Consider the following 9,888-nt stretch of genomic DNA (forward strand, 5'->3'; position numbering starts at 1 on the left):
AGGCCGAGTCGACCTAAGGGAGGCCCAGAACCGGTTCAGATAATCGTCACTGGTGTTGGCCGCGTGCGTGCGGCAATCAAACTCGGGTCGCTGGGTTCGTAGCGCTAACCGCTGCACCACCGCTCCACGCACACACAGATTCGTGCACACACGGCATGCTCACAACTCCCAACGTCTCCTAGGCAACCACAGCCTCACAACCCAGTTCCTACGGCAACAGTTTGTTCAGTGATGGGTGGGAGATGGAGACGGGGCGAAGACAAAATGTGCGTTATAAATGCGTACGCGTGTGCTGGTCGTTGCGTACGTCTGCACGTGTTCATATCTGTTGGTGCGGTAATCCGGGTACGATTCCCGCTCACGGCCAACACCGGTGACGATTATCTGAACCATTCCTGAGCCTCCCCTAGGTCGACTCCGCCTCAAATGAGTTCCTGGGTGCGACATGTAAACATCACCACCGGGGAGACAAAAGCGGCCTGGCGTGGTGCTGGCCACCCACCACCTCGTGTGCCATTCCAGCCTTCACGAGGTGCTCGCTAACAGCACTTGCCCCAACAGTATATGTTGAAGGCTCTACGGGGAATCTGTCTTTTATTTGTGGGTCAATGGGGTGGAACGGTGAAAGTTTACCACTTAGCAGCGAGAAATGTCACAGCTGATCCTGGGGCCTTCCCCTAGGTTGACTCGGCCTAAAATAAGTGCCTGGTGCGGTGTGTAAATCATAACAGTGACGGGGCTACAATAAAAAATCAAGGGAAAGGAGAGTAAAAGACGGGAGAGAGAACTTTACAATCCATTTTATTCCGCTTTTAAAAACTGACTGACATCAATCATCGCAACATTTAAAACTATTACATGTTTTTAAAGTGTGAAAAATAAGTGATAAGTTAAATTAATTACACTAGACATCTGTGAAAAATAGCTTCATAGCTCATCAGATAAAAAAAAAATTGTGAATACGATTCTGATAAAGTCACGAGGCTGTATGTATGTTGTATGTTGAACTTCTTTCGCGCCATACTTAGCCAAACGCGCTAATCGGAGGTGCGAGGGTCGGTCACCCACATCACTAAAGGTGTGGTTCGCTGACGGAACGATCGTCCCAGCTAGTGATGCTGTGACCGCGTCACCGCCGCCACCTCCGCCACCACCGCCCCACCACCGCCCCACCACCGCCACCACCGCCACCACCGCCACCACCGCCACCGGCGCCACCACCAACACCACCACAACGTCCGCTCCTTGCTCCTCGCTGAGACGGAACGACTCGAGAGGCGTCAGGAGGGGGAACCGCAGACGAGCAGCGGGAAAGGCAGCACCAGCAGCAATCCACGCGGCGAGGAACCGGCACTACCAACAATTGCCAAAGCTCTGCGGTCCTCTGTACATTAAGGTGTTTTCGGCCAATTAATGAGCGGAGCACCCGGAGAAAGGCCACACGTGCGTGCAAGGGGACAACGCTCTATCCCGTACAGACGGAACAGCTGATGTGCACTTTGTGGTGTAGCGCCTTCTCCCAGCGAGCCAGGGCACGCTACCACCTCGACACCCACGGGACGGGAAGCTTCACGGCAATCCGCGTGCAATCCGCCAACCCCAGCTGTCGCCCTCTGGAACGCGCTCCCCCTATTTCCACCTCCACCGCTCTCCCAACTTCCAAGTTACTCCGCAAAACCACCTCCTCTCTTTGATCGTGCTGTTCCACCTTTCCTTACCATCCGCTCCCCCACCTGCCCACCCCTCCGCCACATTCCCCACCTCCCAGGGTCCGTTACCGCTCACCGTTAGACGTTCGGCGCTTTTAGGACATTTTAATCGGGCGATTTCGGCGCCAAATAAATTACCGTCCGGTAAGTTTTAAGCGAGCGAGTTTCAGGGGAACCGTCCCGGCCGTGTTCCAGACGACGACAGACTCCTCACAGTGAAGGACTCTTCCTTGTCTCCCTCCTCCACCTTCTACTCTCCTTCCTTCTCCTCCTCCTCCTCCCCATTAATCTCACCTCTTCCACTTCTTCGCACATCCCTCTTTTCAGGTTTTGAGACCTCGAGACGGGAAGATAAATACAACGCAGAGGATTTGACACTGCCATTAGGAACCTCATGGGATACACCTGTCACTCAAATAGCTCTAAGGCAAAGATAGTAACTTGCATACTTATGTAAACTATTACACTTTATTTATTTTACCAGGTAAAACCTACTAAGCAAAACTGATATTTTTCAGAAGCGACCTGGCCACAAATGATAGTCCAACGTAGTGGCTTATCGCGTGGAAATTTATAGCAGCCAAATACTCTCAACGCCGTTTCTAAGTGCGGAGGGAAAAACCGGAGCACTCGGAGAAAATCCACGAAACCACGGGGAGAGAGAGTCACGCAAACTCCAAATATACAGCAGCAGGCGTCAAGGTCGGGATCGAACCCACGGTCTCCTGCATACCAGGCAAGGGGAGAACTGCAGAGGAAGAGAGGGTAGGGGAGAGATGGGGGGGGGGAGAGATGGGGGAGGAGAAGTGCGGGAAGAGATACTGGCAGAGAGGAGGGACAGTGGGTGGAGGGAGATTAAACAGATGGGGATGTGGTGGGGGGGGATATTTACAATCTATTTAACTGGTCCCATCGGCCTCGTGAAACAGGAGGAGTCACCATTTTACACGGAACAGACCTGGGAGGGAAACGCAGACGAGACGCATTAGCCACGACAAAAAACGGGTGCGGTGATTTGAAAGAACAAGAAAAAAAAATCGATCGATATCGACTCCGCGAAGTCGTGATAATTTAACTCAAATGCATGGCGCACCTCCCCTGTGCCAGTGCAGAGACGCCAGGGCAAATGGGACGTTATGAGACAGTGTTCTGTTCGTGATGGCAGCAGCAGCAATCTGCTCAGGAGCTCGAAGCCAATGTCGAGGTCTGCTGCTGCTGCCACAACGAGCCAGGGCTTCAGCAGACAGAGAGAGTTCGTGTCGCTGTGCTTCCTCTGTTAAAGGAACGCAGACCACCGTGGTTTAATATACGATTCATAGTTTGTTCAGGACTGTATTAGACAGCGCACACAACGAGCGAGCGAGCGAGATTGAAAAGCCGACGAGTGCCTGAGGTCTTCAATCAAACTCGCAATTTATGTATCGGTCATGGACTCTTTCGATTTGTATTTGTTGCAGATAAATGGGTTCAGAGTTACTCCGAGAGCCACTAGAGGCCGCTACATTCACCGCAATGTATAAAAAAATATTTAACTTGACGGTGGCAGCTATGCGCGTGGCCTGCGATCCAGCGTCGAGGGGCCATACCCTGGCTCGTCAGAAGGAGGTACAACACGTGTGGACTAATCCCCATCTGTTTCATCTGTATGGGACAGTGTTGCCCCCTCTAGCACACGCGGGTTTTCTCCAGGTGCTCCGCTTTCCTTCCACGTGTAAACACTCATGAATTGGCCGATATCACCTGAACATATATAGAGGACCGCAGAGCTTAGGCAATTATTGGTGCCAGCTCACCGCCTGGCTTCTGCTGCTGCTGCTGCCATTCCCACTCGTCTATGGTTCGTCCCCCGCACCTCCGAGTCGTTCCATCTCCAGGAGAGCGAGCGAACGCCGTGTGTGCGGTGGTGGTGGCGGCGGCGCATTGCAAGTTGAGATCATAATCGTTATTATTCGTCTGAAATCACGATAATTGAAATCCAGCTGCACCGCACACGTGGAGACACGGCCAATTGGAAGATGCTGGAGTTTGGGGGTTGCGGTGGTGGGAGTGGGGCGATTGACCTTAGTGACCTGGCTTCCCATTCTCCTGCCACTGCTGGTGGTGGTGGAGACGCTCCTACAATAATGGTCACCCGATTCACCTCACATAACGGAAGCCACTCTTCGGCGTTGCTACGAATATTTTCCGCGGCCGATTTCGTTGACGGGAATTAAAACACCGCACTGCACCGCGAGCCCGAGCATCGCGACGGGGAGACCCTGCAGCGAGGACGACTCTGATTGATGAGACTGAATGACCGCACTAATTATGATCCTCCCACCAGCAGAAGGGAATGGGGGGGGGGCCGGGGGATGTGCCAAGTCGAAGAGGGAGGGGGCAGCGACGGCCTAAGATGACCTGCGTTGGATTTCCCAGCCTAACCTCACCGGGCGTTATTTCCCAACCCTGCCTCCGCCTCACGTTAGCTATCCCTCCATCATCCTCCTTCTCCATACCTCATCTTCCCACCCTCCCCTCCCATCCGTCCTTCGCCCGATTGCACGCGTGTCTCTTTACGAAGCAATCGGTCACACTCGCTCACTCACCAACGCCGACACGCTCACCCACTGGCTCAGCCACACTCGCTCACTCAAACGCAGGCTCACCCACACTCGCTCACTCGCTCACTCACCACCGGCTCGCCCACACACACTCAATTTATCCACTCGCCAGCTCGCCCTCACTCACTCAAACGCAGGCTCAGGGCTAAACACAAGTCTCATCACATTAGGGCATTGATTGTGCATCGGGCGGCCGATAGGGCAAGCATCTGATTACGTTATTAAGGAATTACACGGCCATTAAGAGCCTCGATTGATGGAAATGTCCAATTCAAAAGAAGTGAAAATTTACACGAGTTGGCCTGCAGGGTTTGGTGGGACAGGCAAGCCAGGCCAGAACACACACACATGCACAAGGTCAGACCACAACACACTACTGGAAATGCCACTACAAACCCACCTCTGTCTGAGGGGTGCATTCCAGATTTGTGCATGAATTTGAAAATCAACCCTAGCTGCTGAACATCAGACGATTTAGAAAATGCTGTGGGGTTACGGATTCGTCCGAAAATGTGACACCACAGGAAGTGATGTCACAGGAGGGGGCGTTACATCCCCTGTGCTTTTCCCGCCAAAAGTGCCATCACGTGGCGCCATTTTCACGATGCACGACGACATTGCTCTTGCTGAAATTATTAAAATATACAAACGTTTGTATTAAACAAAACTTTACTGATGGAACGTTATGTAAAAAAAATATCATCCAACTTCTGTTATTTAAAATTACTCAATTAAGCTTTGCATGGCAATGCAAGGCGACTTGTTACATCATAGGATCGCGAGAGATGACGAGGGCTCGGCTAGGCCTTCATGATTAAAGCTATCGAATTTTAGCACGTACAAAAATCAACGTTATTAAAACGTAATACATTTAAATACACAATTAAGACTTTTCATCTGACAGACATGGGCCCCAAACGTCAGAGAATCCAAAATTATGAAATCCAAAACCACACCCCGAGTGTGGAAAGAGTGTATTATACCGAGAGAGAATAGCAAACACTCTTAATTTAACCAGCCTCGGATTCCAGTAAGAGCCATTATACATAAACATGCCTGTTATGCACAACCAACTATATATAACACGTAAAAAAAAGACGAAGATCGACCCTTTTAGCATGAACAGACTTTTGGGGCAAGTGCTGGTAGCGAGCACCTATGAAGGCTGGCACGGCACACGAGGTAGATGACCAGCACCACGCCGGTCCGCCTTTGTCTTCCCAGTGTCAATGTTTACACATCACCCTAGGTACACATTACACACACCTGTCCATCCATAAACATACCTTTCCTTACTATACACACACGCTACAATGCATACCTGTATAATAGGCACCTGCACACACCTGGGAATTCAAAAGCTGTAGCAGCTAAATGCGAACTCATCTCACCAGCACTGCACAAGAGAATGTGGCACATAAATGTTGAGGAGGAGGCAGCGAGTCATGGGCAGAGGTGAAAAAGGAGGGAGGATCTGGAATCTGGACTTGACCTGAGGAGTTCATGCCCGCCTATCACCGTCACCGCTATCAGCTCAGCCAAAAGCGGTGAACTCTATAAATCTAGCTACGTACGGCGCGAAAGAAGTTCAACATATGTATGTGCACGTACTGTGGAGCCAATTACTAGGCGTTGGTCTTCCTCGGTACACCGCTGTCACGAGGACCTCGAGTAGGCACTACTGGATTATCTCAGTCAGAGCCTTCACTTCGTAGGGACTCGGTAACTCCGTCTTGTCACGGGCCGTCACGGGCAGTCACGGGCACGCTCTGGTCTTTGGTTAAGCAGTCTCGGTCGTAGTCACGCCCCGGTAACATTTCTTTCGAACTGTTTGTGTTTAGTTTGTTGTCTTTCCCTCGCACCTCCGATTAGCACGGTTGGCTATGTACGGTCCGAAAGAAGTTCAACATACATATACATACATACGGTTACATACATACGGTGATGAGTTCCATCACGGTCAACATTGACACAAATAATATGGTGGAGTCCTGCCTGCCCCCTGGATCCTATGGCCCCCGATGTTCAGAAGTTCAGGAGCGGAGGAGGATTCTCCTGGAAGAGTCTGCAGATGTTTAATGAATAAGTTCGTAGAGCCACCGCTTTCAGATGTCTTCTGCTACCAGGAGACTCTACCAAAGGAATTGGTTGGAAATGGGAATTCTACCAAAGAAGTTCGATTCTAGGGTGAAGGACATTTTACACAACTCTGACTAACCGCGTGGATTGCTCTCCGACGTTACCGGTTAAGTGCCTAAGCAGTCATATTCTTAGGTTATTTCGGTAAAGTCATGTGACTTTACCGAAAAAACCTAAGAATATGAATCATTGCAGTCACGAAAGCTTCAAATCTAGAATGACTAAGCAGTCATTAATCGGCACGTCTGTTCACGTGGCAACTTTTTTTGACTGTGTCGGGTGGAGGGTTTACAACACACATTTGATTCTACGCGATCTGACCCAGACATCAATCATAAATCAAGTTATATCCCTTTGGTGGTCTTCCTGTGACAGAAGACTGGAAGCTATGGGGTCTTCACTGCATTATATTTTTCACTAAAAAAACCCACTAATTATTTCTTTTTTTTCCAGGTAAGGCCCGCTGGGCTATATCGCTCTTTTTCAGAAGTGACCAGGTCACAAATGATAGCTCAACTTAGTGGATTATGTGGAAATGTATAGCAGCCAAATACTCTCAACATATGTTTCGAAATGTGGAAGGAAAACCCGGACGACCCGGAGAAAAATCCATGCGACCACGTGGAGAAAGACACGCAAACTCCAAATATTACAGCAGGTGTCAGGGTCGGGATTGAACCCACGACCTCCTGTATACCAGGCGAGGTAGTTAACATCTCGCCACCGTGGTTTATTATTTATGTATTTAGTCGGTGCCGACTCGGAGTCATAGGAACCAGGGGGTGACAGGTTCAAAAGAAGTTGAACATACGAATACCAATATTTTAGTTTACCCTGAACACCCTGTCTTGCAAACGAAAAACATTTCAACTCACCAGATTTCCCAGGTGAACTATGTGAATGTAACAATTATGATGACAATTAAACAATATATTATGATTATGAGAACGTAATTAAAACCTCAAAATGACACACATACCCCACCCCCCCAAGTGGGATGTCTCAATTGCAACGTGCCAAGCCATTTACCGAGGTAACAGCGACACCGCGTGGATGAAGAGGGGAGTAGAGAGAGAGAGACAGGAGATACACCGAGGATCCATCGTGATACATCGTCACACCATATCGAATTTGGCGATATCTCCGCAACTTTACGATTGCATCTGGTGTTATGTCAATTCAACGTCAACCAATGTCGGACCAACGTTGTTTGCGTGTTTTACTGGGTTATTGTTGATATCCACAAATAAAGACGCCGCTTAAAAACGCTCAACTGCAAACTACAGCCTTGCTGCCACACGTCTCACACAATCACTGCCACTGGATAATTTACAACGCCTTTTATTCCCAGTAGGCATTTCAACGTCGGGCGGACGTTCGACCAACCTTGTGGCCCAACCTTCCGTGTTTACCTTGCGGTAGAAGAACAACAGCGTGTGCCATACCGAGACTGAGCCTTGGAAATTCCGCTTCGAGTGACACCTCCCCTCCCCATCCTTACCTAGCTCCAGGATGGCTCCGCTCCGGTCAAGATCTTCGGGTAGCGCTTCTTTGAGTGCCGCGTAAGCTCCGAACCACTCACGTTGCTCGCCCTCCTTCACCACCACCTCCTCGCCGTTCGAGTAGCGTTCGTCCCAGTAGGAGCGCTCACGAAAACGCGCTCCATCTCTGGGCGAAAGGTCCATCGCTACTACAGTCGTACAAGCCGATCGATCGATAACTTTTGTACGAGAGAATTAAGCGGTCAAGCAATCGCCGCCACTACCCTGTCCACACCTCACCCACCCACCCACCAAATCAATTAAGGCAGCAAGTGCCACCACCACCACCAATCACTCGAGCACGTGTTGCCGGCGGCCACGTGTTACGCACGTTGTTGTGAGTACTGTCCACTTCCGCTTCCGCATCGACCTCCTTACGATCGCTATTAAACATTAAAGACCTCAACACACAGTCGTCAATCACACCGTGGCTTTAAAGTAACAATAAAAACAACTAGAATGTACAATAAGCGACGTTTCGAGCGATGGTACATTTTCATTGGGCAACAAGCCAAACGACTGCGCATGCGCAGAAAGCGATTCGGCGTGGCGATTCCACGTGGCGTCATGCGTGAGTGGTTGTGAGTCTCTTAGGTCGACTCAGCCTTAAATGAGTAATTGATGCGGCTGTGTAATCAACAGTGGCTCCGGGAAGACAAAGTAGGCCGGGCGTGGGGTGGTGGTCATCCGCCCCATCGTGTGCCACGCCAACCTTAGGTGATATTATTCACTAAAAGCGCTTGTCCTAAGAGTCTATAGGGGGATCTTCGTTAGGGTTGTTTACACATTAATTCAAACAAACTAAACACATTCATCAATGACACTGTGCGGCCTTAAAAAAAGTACTATGAAGGAGGGCCATTACCCGAAACGTCGCATATTTTTTTTATTTTGAAGTCACACAGCGGATTCATGCGCATGCAACACTGCAGATTTGATTATGAAACTTAATTGAAGTGGAAGGTGGTGATTTAAAGGGGAGCTTCATCCAGCAGTGGATAGATCACGACTCACGATGGAGACTCACCACCGAGACCGTGGTATTGATTCTATCTTGCGATGCTGGCACGCGATTCGATTATCGAATCGATTCACAATAACGTTCGATCTCGGAGCAGCTGCAACTTTCTCGACATCATCTTGCCGCGGTTATCAATAGATTGGGTCGCCTCGAGCAAAACCAATAATCGATCCGTTCCATTCAATTCGGAGATTACATTTTTAAAATTCGATTCGGACGACACAGTCATACCGGACACTTTTTCAATCGAGTGTCTCAGATATTTGGATCGATTCATCAAACAGATTCATGCGAATTTCGATTTAAAGCTTTCGTGACTGCAGGGATTCATCTTCTTGGTTCTTTCGGTAAAGTCACGTAGAAGGGAAGTAATATTTTATTATTAATAATAATTATTAATTATTATTAATAATTATTAATAATAAATTATTATTAATAATAAAATATTACTTCCCTTCTACATGACTTTCTCCCTCGCCTGGTATACAGGAGGTCGTGGGTTCGACTCTGACGCCTGCTGTATATGTGGAGTTTGCAATGTGTCTCTCTCCGTGGTGAGATGTTAACTACCTCGCCTGGTATACAAGAGGTCACGCGATTTTGGACGATTTTTGACCCCCCCCCCCCCATCGTCACACGACGTCACAAAAAGTCAGACCCCCCCCTCCAATATGACGTCACAAAGCTCTGCCCCCCACGCCCAAAAATAAAACATGCTTCAAATCGCTTTAAACTATTGTAATTGTAGTGCGTATTTAATGTGGTGCTACACTGATGTTGTAGGAGAAAACATTTACTAAAAAGTCTAATTAAGTAGAACGTGGTGTCTATATTTATTTAAAGTTGCGCATTTGATGTGACGTCACATTTCTCACCCC

At 49.1% G+C, this 9,888-nt stretch overlaps 1 protein-coding gene across 1 annotated transcript in view; it reads right to left on the bottom strand.

Annotated features, from left to right (window-relative positions):
- EEF1AKMT4 (EEF1A lysine methyltransferase 4) overlaps window positions 1-8,470 on the bottom strand; it is a 48,840-nt gene extending 40,370 nt beyond the window's left edge. Inside the window, exon 1 of the mRNA XM_061566318.1 lies at window positions 7,950-8,470. Within this exon, the coding sequence (XP_061422302.1) occupies window positions 7,950-8,133 (184 nt within the window). The 5' untranslated portion in view covers window positions 8,134-8,470. The remainder of the gene's footprint in view (window positions 1-7,949) is intronic.
- Between the last annotated feature and the right edge of the window lie 1,418 nt (window positions 8,471-9,888).

This window comes from Lethenteron reissneri, chromosome 36 (assembly GCF_015708825.2).
Source record: "Lethenteron reissneri isolate LAM-NWPU_2019-01 chromosome 36, ASM1570882v1, whole genome shotgun sequence".
In the NCBI taxonomy this organism is placed as follows: domain Eukaryota; kingdom Metazoa; phylum Chordata; class Hyperoartia; order Petromyzontiformes; family Petromyzontidae; genus Lethenteron; species Lethenteron reissneri.